The following is a 12,413-nucleotide window of genomic DNA, read 5'->3' on the forward strand; positions in this document are numbered from 1 at the left end:
GATGAGCAGTGAATAATGAGATGGAAAAATGTATCCAGCCAGCAAAGGAGGCAATATGGAGAATAACAATAAATTAGTAAGTGGTTTGTATTAACTTTCTCTACATGATAAATGCTGTTTGCTGAAGTGAGACAACTGCTTTAAGTTTTATTTACCCGACTCAAAAGTGTAAAATTGTCAGCACAGCAAAAGGGTTAAATTGAAACGTCCACCAGGAGAAGCCATTCAAGTCGACCAGACCATAAATGTGAGAATGCAAAATGTGCATCTTTCTATCAACATGTCTCCAGCAAAAAAGTGATGACCGATTTCACTTACCTCTTAATCTCTTTGAGGAGCATTCTAAGGAGGATGTTCTGCAGAGGTTCAATCATCAGCTTCCGCCACATATCAAGTGCTAACTGCAAAATAATGAAAACGCCGTGGATTAAAATTCAGTGTCCTGGCAAGATTCACCATCCCTATACCCCTTCTGTTCCAGCACTGCTGATAGTCTTCTCCCCATGGATACATCCACGGCGTAATGTTTTAGTTGCCAGTGATTGGCTGCAGTGGTTACGTGCAGTAAAGGGTCACGTCATCACTGCCTTAGTGGTATACTGCACAAGACCGTCAGTGATTGGCTGCAGCGGTTGTGTGCGGTATAGGGGCATGTCACCCCAGCAGTCAGGACAACAATGACTGTCAGGAAGGATGGAGCGCCACCTCTGGAATGGAGGGGGGTAGGATAGTATCTTTTTTATTTTTCATATTGCTAGTATAGCCTCCCTGTTAAATAAACCACACCTGTACCCATACGGCAGTCTTGATCTTGGCGTGAGGTGTGCCTAAAATAAACAGGCGCATCTCTGCCCTGCGCCAGAAACTGAAGTCTCTGCCAGCTACAGGCTGGTGCAGGCTTCAGCTATAACTTCCGCAAAACTTCTGGCGAAAGTTATAATAAATCCAGAGAGCGGATACAAGCCCCACCACTTCGGAAAAGTGGAGAAAGGACTAAAAAAAATTAATGTCACAATAGTGGCGTATGGGCCTTAGTAAGTGTCCCCCAATACTGTAAGTCTGAAAACCAATGCAAATTATTATGTATTTTGTTAACGAAAGCTCCACGACTGGGCACTTACAAACTCCACTGGTCATACTGTATATTTCAGCCATTGATTTAGCTTTTTCGTCAGGTAGTGCAGAGTCTATATATATATATATATATATATATATATATATATATATATATATATATATTATATTTAGAGATTAGCGAATTTCAGGTTATGAAATTCGTTCACTCTTCATTTGGTGGTAAAAGGTGAATTGCGTTATGGATTCCGTTACCACGGACCATAACGCAATTCTATGACGAAATAGAAGAGGCATTCCGTTATAATAGAAGTTTATGGGCTGCAAAACGGATCCGCCCCGTTTCCGTTATGCAGGGGAGTCCTCTAAAGGCATTCCGTTATGCATTCTGTCATAGAATTGCGTTATGGTCCGTGGTAACGGAATCCATAACGCAATTCACCTTTCACCACCAAATGAAGAGTGAACGAATTTTTAAAATATCTCTTATTATATTATATGGCCGTATTAGCCAATATAACATCCAAAGGATCAACGATTTAGGGGTCTACATTCTGCACAGACCCCAGTTTTCCGTTTTTGATGTCTGCTTTATAGCGTTCTACAGGACCATTTATTACAATACTCACTTCACCTATCTCCATCAGCGGTTCGTTCATATCTACACCTCCGTAGCCGTACTGCAGATCTGCTTCAGTGAGCTTGTTCTTTTTTATGAACTGTGTGTTGAGATACCTGTGGAGGATAAATCATGGAAGTCGTGAGAACACAGTTCCCTGCGACTCCCGACCAGATGGCGTTCATTATTATATAACAGATGAATATCATGGTACGGAAGAATATATGTGGTGGAAAGAATATTAAGGGAACAATAGTCATGGTAGATATATGGAGGTAGATGATCACACATGAAATGAGCTATGGAGACGGGGACAAGGTTACCCAGCGCCAGGCACAGACTTACTAGGTATTGTAGACCAGCCCTTGGGGTGCATGGAGAATTGTTACAACCATTACAGAATATGCACTTTGAGAAGACTGGCCTAGGAGTGCTAAAGAAATCCAATACAGTCATTCCCAATCTCTTATTATGCAAGGCTATAGAATCAGAACCCATCCTTTACCTATATAGACAGTCCATGTAGTCGGCCCCTCTGCTGTATTCCTCCCAGGACCGATGATACACCACCAGAACTTGTTCTGCCGACGCCAAAACTTTCTGTGAAGAACAAAGTGAAATCATATTTTTCTAAGTAGTAGACAAGACTACTTGTCTGAAAAGGCTGTATGCAATAAGACAGACATGGCTTGAGGCCCCTTTAAACTGGCCGAGCATCGGGCAGATAATCTCTAACAAGTGTTCGCATGGGCGTTTGTTTGTAATGATCTGCGGGTACAAGAGGCCGCCGATAACCCGATGAGTGAGCAAAACGCTCGTTCATCACGTAGTAGGATCGTTTGTGCAGACGCCTAAATCATAATTTGCTGGCAGCAGACCATGCAGTCTAAAAACGCTCTGCTGCCGGCAAATAATGATTCTGTATGGGGACGAGCAATGGCATTAGTGATCTCTCCTCCCTATACTGTGGAGGAGATTGCTGCATGTAAATGTCTCCTTTACTGACGAGCAGTCGATTGCCGTGAAGGACAATAGTCTGCTCAGCTGAGCAGTGTAAAGGGGCCTTTACTACCAGAAAAACACTGCACTAGTCCATGGGCAGTGGGTGCAATTGCAGATCAATCTGCAGGACAGTCCTCTAGTGAGTGTGCGTACTGGGAACGCAATCAACCACTGAGTGAGACTGTTCACCTGACAATTTGTGCAACTTGAAACTTTTGTAACAGACCTCACAGTAGCTGGACCTGCGGAGGTGATCATACTTACCTGGTTCCCCCTGTTGGTTTCCAGCTCCATCACTACAAAGCTGCTTCCGCAGGTCCCGGGTCTCCGAGAATCAACATCCTGCTGACAGAGGCAGCCAATCACTGGCCGCAGCAGTGACCCGTCACCCATGTGGTATGTCACAAGCCGCATGGGTAACAGGTGACTGCTGTGGCCAGAGACGCGATTCCGTCAACAGGACGTTTACGCCCAGAGACCTGGAAAACTACGGAGGCTGCCATGTGGAGATGGAGCTGAAACCCAGCGGCAGGGACCAGGTAACCATTATCACCGACAGTGGGTCCGGCCACTCTGAGGACTGTTAAAAAAAAAAAGTTTAAAGTTGCACAACCCCAGCCTTGACTTAAAGGCGCTAGCTGTGACTTTTTTTTTTTTTTATCAACAGGAACAGTGATATTATTATTATAATAAGAACATACTGTTCTGAACATACATTTCCACTCCAGCGTTGCCACGCCATCCTCCCTGCTGGTCCTTGTTGTTCTGACTGCAGCAGTGACCGGCTTGTATACTGCACGTGACCACTGCAGCCAATCATTGTCATTTCTTGCAGGGAACGGAAAGTTTTGGCCGTGCTGGAATTAACTTATACACTGATCCTCTAATAATGGATAGAGTTTACTTCTACGCAGACACATTTTGGGGGTCACTTATTAAAATGGAAATACACCTAAATTAGGCGTATGTCTGGGGCAGATTGCGGTGCAAAGGTCCTTTGCCCCGCAATCTTCAACTTCTCTCATGTCAGGTGTAAAAAAGTGAGTGTGCGGGACAGGCCAGCAGGCCCGTCTCATTTACCACGCCTGGACAGCTCGGAAGCGGTCGTACATTTAGAAGCGTTGGTGGATACGTATGCGCCTCTTCATAACGCCTACGGATCCACTGTCAGGTATTAGGGCTTATTAGGTCCGTCGCCTAAAACGCCGATCTTAATAAATGTGCCCCTTTGTGGTCAGTCATATTGAGGGTGCACCAGCATACCTGTAACAAAGCACTTGAAAGACCAGGCAGACCTGAGGCCTGGACGAACCAATGTGGCCCTTATTAAACTGACTCTATTTGCTTGTTACACTAAGGGTGGAGTAGACAGGGGGCTCAAGGCTAAAGGGGTATTGCGGTTACTTTAAGTTATCCTCCATTCACAGGAGAGGTGACAACTATTTGATCACTTGGGGTCCTACAGCTGGGAATCCCACCAATTGCGAGAACGGGGGTCCTGTACCCCCTGCAATGAGTGGAACATGGCCGCTCCATTCATTTCTATGGCGGTTCCAGAGATAGCCGAGTACAACGCTCACCTACCTGTGGAATTCCCATAGAGGTTAATGGAGCGACCGCACGCATGCCTGAACGGCCACTCCCTTCATTACAGGGGGACTGCAAGGGGTATGTGAGCACTGTTCTTGTGACTGGTGGGGGTCCCAGCAGAAGGACCCCAACCGATCATATAGTTATCCCCTATCCTGTAGATAGGGAAGAAGTTTTAACAACCGGAATACCCCTTTAATCTACCGTCCATGTGCCCACATACACCTGAAGCCGGCCCTGGTTGACATGAAGAGACGTTATAAATTGGCGATTGCGGGTACACAATGGCAGACCGTAAACCTCTTACCGCATGCAGCTGTAAAACATGATTCTCCAGGAAGTTTTTAGTTTCGGCGTATAGTCTTTCTCCAAGGGGTTCCGGATAGGCGACACACAGTGCATAAATATCACTGCACAGAGGTTAAAGAAAACTTGTAAGACAACCGTCACTATAAAACACAGTCTGAAAGCAACCTACAATGCACAGCATACTGAAACGGGTCAGATTAGCAGAAGTAAGCCATGAACGGACCATGCTGGATTTTGGTAGGACAATGCCTTGATTTCCCCTTGATTGTAATTAACAGGCCCGCGCGTCTGCCTGTGCCAGTGAGAGGAAATGGGTTATCAAAACGCGTACGGTGGATTTTTAGGGAGCGTTTACACGATCTGACAGTTTGGAGGACAAGCCCGCTGCCGTCACTTTATTTAAAAGGTCTTCTGAGGTAGTAGCAAAGTGCTGCCATTGCCTGATAGCCGTTCCAGCATGCCCACAAGCGCAGCACATCTGCCAATCTCAAAATAGTACAGGCTGGCATGATGCTGGAGATCAAAGATAGACTTGGAAAGAAGCCACTTGTGCTCCTGGCAACCAGTTACCGAACGAAGCCCTCAAAATGAGGATGCACACAAACACTCAGGATCATTCATCATCTACTACTAAATGTGCTCCACGCTTCAGGCGGCCTTGAAAGACGCACTACTGGATCAGGGCGGCTTCGCTATGAACAGGTGCTGGCAGCAGAAGTCAGCAGAAAGGACACGCCAGGCAGAGCACTTTTTGACAACCTAGCAGCAAGAGGCAGTCACCGGCTGCGCGGTAACAGAAGAAAGATCCATAGAAAAGCCTGTTTAAGCCTGCATAATCCCCATGTGGAGGCCATGCCAACAATGCTTTTTCATGTGAGGTTACAGCACAGAAAGGAACTTGATCTCTGTAATATTTGTTATTGCTATGTTTATTTCGTCTCTAGTTGCTGGAGGGAGGGAATTTTTATCCGTTGGAACACCCCTTTAAGTTTTTTTATGAAGTTGTCCAGGCTACAGATTTGGATGATCAATCTTCAGGACAGGTCATCAATATCACATCGGTGGGGGTCCGACTCACAACCCTGCACCAATCAGCCGTTTGAAAGGACTGCAACACTCGGACGAGAGCTGTGTCCTCTCCAATTTTACCTGTACTCTGTCTGCAACGTAGCGGCGGTGCGGTGTAATTACAGCCGTTCATATCATTCAGGAAGCGCTTATTATACTGCACCACCATTACAATGTAGACGGCGTGCAGGTAAACAATGACAAGAGCGCAGCGCTTGCACGCGCGCCGCACCATCAAACAGCTGATCGGCAGAGGTGTCGGGAGTCAGACCCCCACCGATCCGATATTGATGACCTGTCCTAGGTCCTGGAAAACCCAGGAATAAGGTCTCATGCACATGACTATGTATTTTGCAGTCAGCAAACTGCGGATCTGCATGATACAGATACCATCCGTACTGCATCTGCATTTTTTTGATGAGCCACTAACTTCAACGTGTTCCACATTTTGTAGCCAAGTATAGGAAATGTTCTATCCTTTTGTAGAACGGACATACGGATGCGTATGTATGTATATGGATGAAAGCACAGATCATCCATATGTCCGTTCTGCAAAAGGATAGAACGAGTCTGTAAAACGCGGACCATAAACCTATTGAAGTCGAAGGGTCTGCAAAAAAAAAATAAACCGCTGAAGCACGGACCGTGTTCAAATTCTGCAGACCGCAAAACAGATACAGTCGAGGCCTAAAGCTAAACATAATCATGGCGCCCATGGGATGATTTCACAACTGCGCTTAGCATTCACCACTCTGTTGGGAGGATTTCCTGATGTATACCTGACCAATGTCATTGTGTAGTTGCCCATAGGCTCACATGTTAAGGGGGGGGGAGTGGAAGGAACCTTGTACCATTTTTTTTAGTTTTTTTACTGGATGCCTTTCCATTGAATAGTGCAGAAGACTGCTACTCCACACCGCAGAGAGAGAGAGAAAAACAAAAGTATACCGACAAATACCAGCCAGACGGAGGCTTGTAGGGGGAATGAGGCTTACGAATGCATTTGATGTAACCGCCAGAAGCTTTTCCGAATGCATACGACAAAATGACACTTAAAAATGTAAGAATGTAGTCTTACTCACAAATGACTGACAACTAATCCTTCTGTATTTAACCAAGGACATCCCACTGCATAGTGCAGGAAAACTGCAAACCACATAGTTAAAATTAGTTTTCACGATCCCAGTCAATGCTCTAGCCAGAGACCTTTTTACCGTTTATAAATGGTTGGAAAAGGACTAATGAATTAACGTGGAAGTATTCACAAGAATAATTTATGTGCCAAGATCCCCACCACTTTGGCTGGTTCTCAGGGACGATCTGCCCAGAATAAACAGCCGGAGCAAAACACACAGGCTGCCAGAAGCCATGTTCAGCGCTCCACATTCGCCTGGACTGCCGCCAATATCTACAACCGACATGACGTAACTCCACGACCTTACAAGAAGTATTCCATCCTCATGTAAAACATCACAAATACATTCAGATACGGGACACATCCAACTGATCCCATATTAACAACATGTGTGTGTAATATTATTTATTATTATTAACAACAGGTAGAAGGTTTTCTGGATACAGTTTTCTTGAGATCACTCCATGTATACTAGTTCCAGTCCAAAATCTATAAGTTACTGTCTGTCTGAGCTTATAGCACAGTAGAGAATCTCACTTAACACTCTGTCAGATCTGCAATCAGACCAGTGAGGAGGGGTGGTGACTCCCTATGCTATACCAGTATTATGGCTGTTCGGGGTCTCTCCCATTACATCAATGCATTACACTTCCGTGGGACTTGTTTCTCTGCCCCCTTGTCAATACAGATCAGACAAAACTATAATTACTGTGATAGTATTCAAAACCTAAACATAACGCCAAAAAAGGAGACTTTTGTATTACTTACCAGTAAAGTCTCTTTCTCGCTCTTCCTTGGGGGACACAGGAAACCATGGGTATAGCTCTGCTCCCTAGGAGGCGTGACACTAAGTGAAAGCTGTAAGCCCCTCCTCCATCAGCTATACCCTTCAGCCTGGAGAAGAGACTGCCAGTTGCGTGTCCAAGTAGTGAAAGATAACCACCAACCGGAAAAAGAACTGTCGAGCCCCAACGGGGGCAACCAAGCCGGAACCACAACTGTAACCCAAATGAAGGGCGGGTGCTGTGTCCCCCAAGGAAGAGCGAGAAAGAGACTTTACTGGTAAGTAATACAAAAGTCTCCTTTTCTCGCCCATATTCCTTGGGGGACACAGGAAACCATGGGACGTTCCAGAGCAGTCCCAGAAGGGAGGGACCAGAACAAACTAGACCAACACCAGAGGCATCAATCAACTGCCGCCTGTAACACCAGACGGCCTAAAGCAGCGTCAGCCGACGCATGAGTATGCACCCTGTAGAACTTGGTGAAGGTGTGCAAGGAGGACCAAGTGGCCGCCTTGCAAATCTGCTCCGTAGAAGCCCGATTCCTCTGAGCCCAGGAAGCCCCGACCGCTCTAGTGGAGTGAGCGGTAACACCAAGGGGCGGAACCTTGCCCTTGGCGAGATAAGCCTCAGTAACAGCCATCTTGACAAAACGGGCGATAGCAACTTTGGATGCCGCCATCCCTCTGCGCGACCCCTCCGGAACCACAAAGAGCGAGTCAGTATGCCTGAAAGAGCTGGTTACCTCCAGGTAAACCTTGAGCGCCCTGACAACGTCCAGGCGATGAAGCTTCCTCTCCCGCGGGTGGGAAGGGGAAGGACACAAAGAGGGGAGAACGATGTCCTCGTTCAGATGAAAGGCGGAGACCACCTTAGGAAGGAAGGAAGGGACCGGACGAAGAACCACCTTGTCCTGGTGGAACACTAGGAAAGGTTCCAGACATGAGAGTGCAGCCAATTCGGACACCCTCCGAAGAGAGGTGACGGCTACAAGGAAAATAACCTTGCAGGACAGAAGTCCCAAGGAAACCGTCCGCAGAGGCTCGAAAGGAGAAGCCTGGAGCGCTGAGAGAACCAGGTTCAGGTCCCAGGGCGGTACCGGAGGGCGGTACGGGGGAACCGCGTGAGCCACGCCCTGAAGGAAGGTCTTGACAGGACCAAGGGGGGCCAGTGGGCGCTGAAACAAAATGGACAGCGCAGACACCTGACCCTTCAAAGAACTAAGGCCCAGACCTTGGGCAAGTCCGCTCTGCAGGAAGGACAAAACGGTAGGGAGAGAAAAGCGGAGCGGAGGAATCCCCAGATCGGCACAGAACCCCAAAAAGGTCCTCCAGGTCCTATAATAGATCCTAGAAGAGGACGGCTTACGGGCGCGGATCATGGTGCGGACGACGTCCGCAGAAAAACCCCTACGTGTCAGGACGGTGGTCTCAACAACCACGCCGTCAAACGTAGAGACCCTAAACGCGGGTGGAAGATCGGTCCCTGAGAGAGAAGATCTTCCCTGGCGGGCAGCGGCCAGGGCGCGTCTGCCAGGAGCAGCATGAGGTCGGCATACCAAGACCGGCGGGGCCAGTCCGGAGCGACCAGGATCACCGAGACGCCTTCCGCCGCGATCTTCCGAAGGACCTTGGGCAGGAGTGGGATGGGAGGGAATATGTATGGGCGCGCGAAGCCTCGCCAAGGAAGAACGAGGGCGTCGGCTCCGCAAGCTCCCGGATCCCTGGCCCTGGACAGATAGGCGGGGACCTTGTGATTGAATTTGGAGGCCATGAGGTCCACGTCCGGTATGCCCCAACGAAGGCAAATGGCCTTGAATACCTCCGGGTGAAGAGACCACTCGCCGGGGTCGACGGTGGTGCGACTGAGGAAGTCCGCCGCCCAATTGTCCACCCCTGGAATAAAAATTGCAGATAGGGCCGGGACGTGGGCTTCCGCCCAACGGAGAATGCTGGTGACCTCCCGCATTGCTGCAGCGCTGCGAGTGCCCCCCTGGTGGTTTATGTACGCCACAGCCGTGGCGTTGTCCGATTGCACACGAACTGGATGACCCTTCAGCAGATGAGTCCAGTGTCGCAGAGACAGAAGGGCCGCTCTCAGCTCCAGGACATTGATCGAGAGTTTGGACTCCGACGGAGACCAAATGCCCTGGACGGATCGGGGAGGAAACACGCCTCCTAGCCCAAGAGACTGGCATCGGTTGTAACCACCAACCAGTTGAGTGGCAGAAAGGACCTGCCCAGAAGAGGGGACTGCAACCACCAGCGGAGAGATGACCGCACCGGAGGCGATAGATGGAAGGGATGATCCAGAGACTCCGGCGATTTGTCCCAGGAGGAGAGGATCGCCCGTTGGAGAGGGCGGGAGTGAAACTGCGCAAATGGGATCGCCTCGAAGCAGGCAACCATCTGCCCCAAGACCCGCATGCAGAAGCGGAAGGACGGTCGACGGTGGAGAAGGAGACCCCGAATCGCCCGACGGAGGATTAGTCGTTTTTCCGAGGGAAGACGTACCTCCGCCGCTCCCGTGTCTAAAAGCATTCCCAGGAAGACCAGTTGTCTGGAGGGGGGAAGGGAGGACTTGGGGAAGTTGATGACCCAACCGAACCTCGCCAGAGTCTCTAGAGTGAGATCCACGCTGGCGACCGCTTGAGAAAGGGACGGAGCCTTGATGAGGATATCGTCCAAGTACGGTAGCAGAAAAACACCCCTGGAACGGAGTAAGGCCAAAACCGGGGCCAGGACCTTGGTGAACACCCAGGGGGCTGTTGCCAGCCCAAAGGGAAGGGCGACAAATTGGAAGTGGAGGTCCCCCACGGCGAATTGGAGGAAGCGATGGTGACACCGGGCTACCGGAACATGGAGGTAGGCATCCTGTATATCGATGGAAGACATGAAATCTCCCTGCTCCAGGGAAGCCACCGCGGAACGGAGGGACTCCATCCGAAACCGTCGAAGGAGGAGAAATAGATTGAGCTTTTTGAGGTCCAAAATGGGCCGCACCGAACCTCCCTTCTTGGGGACTACAAAGAGGTTCGAGTAGAACCCTTGGAACCTTTCCTCTAGAGGAACGGGGGTAATCACCCCCCTGTCCAGTAAGGCTTGAACAGCCGCGGAGAACGCAGCCGCGCTTTTCGGGTCCCGCGGCGGGCGGGAGCGAAAGAACCGATCTGGAGGGAAGGATGCAAATTCGATTTTGTATCCGGAGGACACAATTTCGAGAGCCCAGGCGTCGGAGACGTGAGCCATCCAGACGTCCCTGAAAAGGAGGAGCCGGCCCCCCACCCGGGTGGGTGGGGGCGCGCCTTCAGGCAGAGGACTGCTTTGCTGCGGGTGTGCGGGCAGCCTGTGGCCTGCGCCAGGAGGGTTGCGCCCGGAAAAAACGGCTTCCTACGCTTATCCTGGGGAGGAGCCGAAGCGGCAGCTGTGGGGGGAGCCCCAGAGGCCCTGCGGGAGGACCGAAAACGAGACGCACCAGGGCGTCCGCGGGGGGCGCCCCTGGCTTGGGGTTGAGGAAGATGGGTGCTTTTACCACCCGTGGCCTCCGAAATAAGCTCGTCTAAGCGGACCCCGAAAAGGCGGGAACCCGCAAACGGTAGCCCCGCCAAGGAACGTTTGGAGGCAGCGTCCGCTTTCCAAACCTTCAGCCAGAGCTCCCTCCTGACGGAAACTGCCAGGGCGGAGGAGCGTGCAATAAGGGCTCCCGCATCAAGGGAGGCCTCACAAACAAAATTCCCGGCCCGAATAATAAGCTGGGCCAAGGAACGTAGGTCCTGGATGGGGACGTCCGAGTCCAACTCCTGTTCCAGCTGCGCGCCCCAAGCAGAGATTGCTTTACCTGCCCAAGCAGAGGCAAAAACCGGTCTGAGAGCAGAACCGGAGGCAGCAAAAAAGCCCTTGGAAAGGGTCTCCATGCGACGGTCCTCCGCTGACTGAAGAGAGGACCCGTCGGGAACAGGGATGGCTGTGTTCTTTGACAGCCGGGCCACAGGGGGGTCCACCTTGGGTGGGGAGGACCAGGTGGCCACGACATCGGCTGGAAAAGGATAGCAAATATCCAGCTTCTTGGGGTTGACAAAACGGGCGTCCGGGCGAGCCCAAGCCTTAGACACCACGGAGGAGAAATCAGAGTGGATTGGAAAGACTTTTGAGGCCTGCCTGGGTCTGATAAAGGAGACGCTAGCTGCGTCAGAGCTAGGGGGGTCATCTTGCACCTTAAAGGTGTCACGAATATCAGAGATGAGTTGATCCATTGCTGAGGCTAGCTTGGACGGCAGGGCCGAGTCCATTTCCAAATCTGAAACCGCCAATTCACCTTCAGAGAGCGAATCCTTTGGAGAGGAGAGGCCCGCCTGGGTGCGCACGCGTGGCGGGGAGAGGGAGGCCTCTGAGGAGGAGGCTCGCTCTACTCTAAGACGCTTCTGAGAGTGCCTAGCTCTGGAGGGGTCACTAAGAGAGAGTGAACCCGCTGCAGCGGCAGAAGCTGTGGACCCGGGGGGCGCGACAGTAAGAGTGGCGTCCTGCGGGGTAGGCGGCCTGTCTATTAGGCGGCCCACGACATGAGTGAGGCTTTCCACGGCCTGGGACAGGGATCTAGCCCAGTCAGGCGGGTCAGAGGAAGCAGGGAGCGACACAGCGGGCGACTGAGGCTGCGGTGGAGCTCGGCATGCAGTACAGTGCGGATCAGACTGCCCCCGGGGAAAGGGTTCCCTACAAGCAGTACAGGCATGGTACCAAGGCTTGGCGGCTGCAGAAGGGTCTGACATGGTGGAAAAAAGATGTTGCACTTAAAGTGGGAGACCCCAGAGAAAAACTGAACAGGGATTACACCCAAG

At 50.6% G+C, this 12,413-nt stretch overlaps 1 protein-coding gene across 2 annotated transcripts in view; it reads right to left on the reverse strand.

Moving 5' to 3' along the window:
* CUL2 (cullin 2) overlaps positions 1-12,413 on the reverse strand; it is a 156,749-nt gene that overhangs the window by 102,693 nt on the left and 41,643 nt on the right. For both annotated transcript variants that reach the window (XM_040434290.1, XM_040434291.1), the window contains exons 3-6: positions 4,593-4,695; positions 2,199-2,293; positions 1,704-1,809; positions 319-401 (exon numbers count right to left, since the gene is read on the reverse strand). In XM_040434290.1, the coding sequence (XP_040290224.1) occupies positions 319-401; positions 1,704-1,809; positions 2,199-2,293; positions 4,593-4,695 (387 nt within the window). The remainder of the gene's footprint in view (positions 1-318; positions 402-1,703; positions 1,810-2,198; positions 2,294-4,592; positions 4,696-12,413) is intronic.

The sequence above is a fragment of the Bufo bufo genome, chromosome 5, assembly GCF_905171765.1.
Source record: "Bufo bufo chromosome 5, aBufBuf1.1, whole genome shotgun sequence".
Classification (NCBI taxonomy): Eukaryota; Metazoa; Chordata; class Amphibia; order Anura; family Bufonidae; genus Bufo; species Bufo bufo.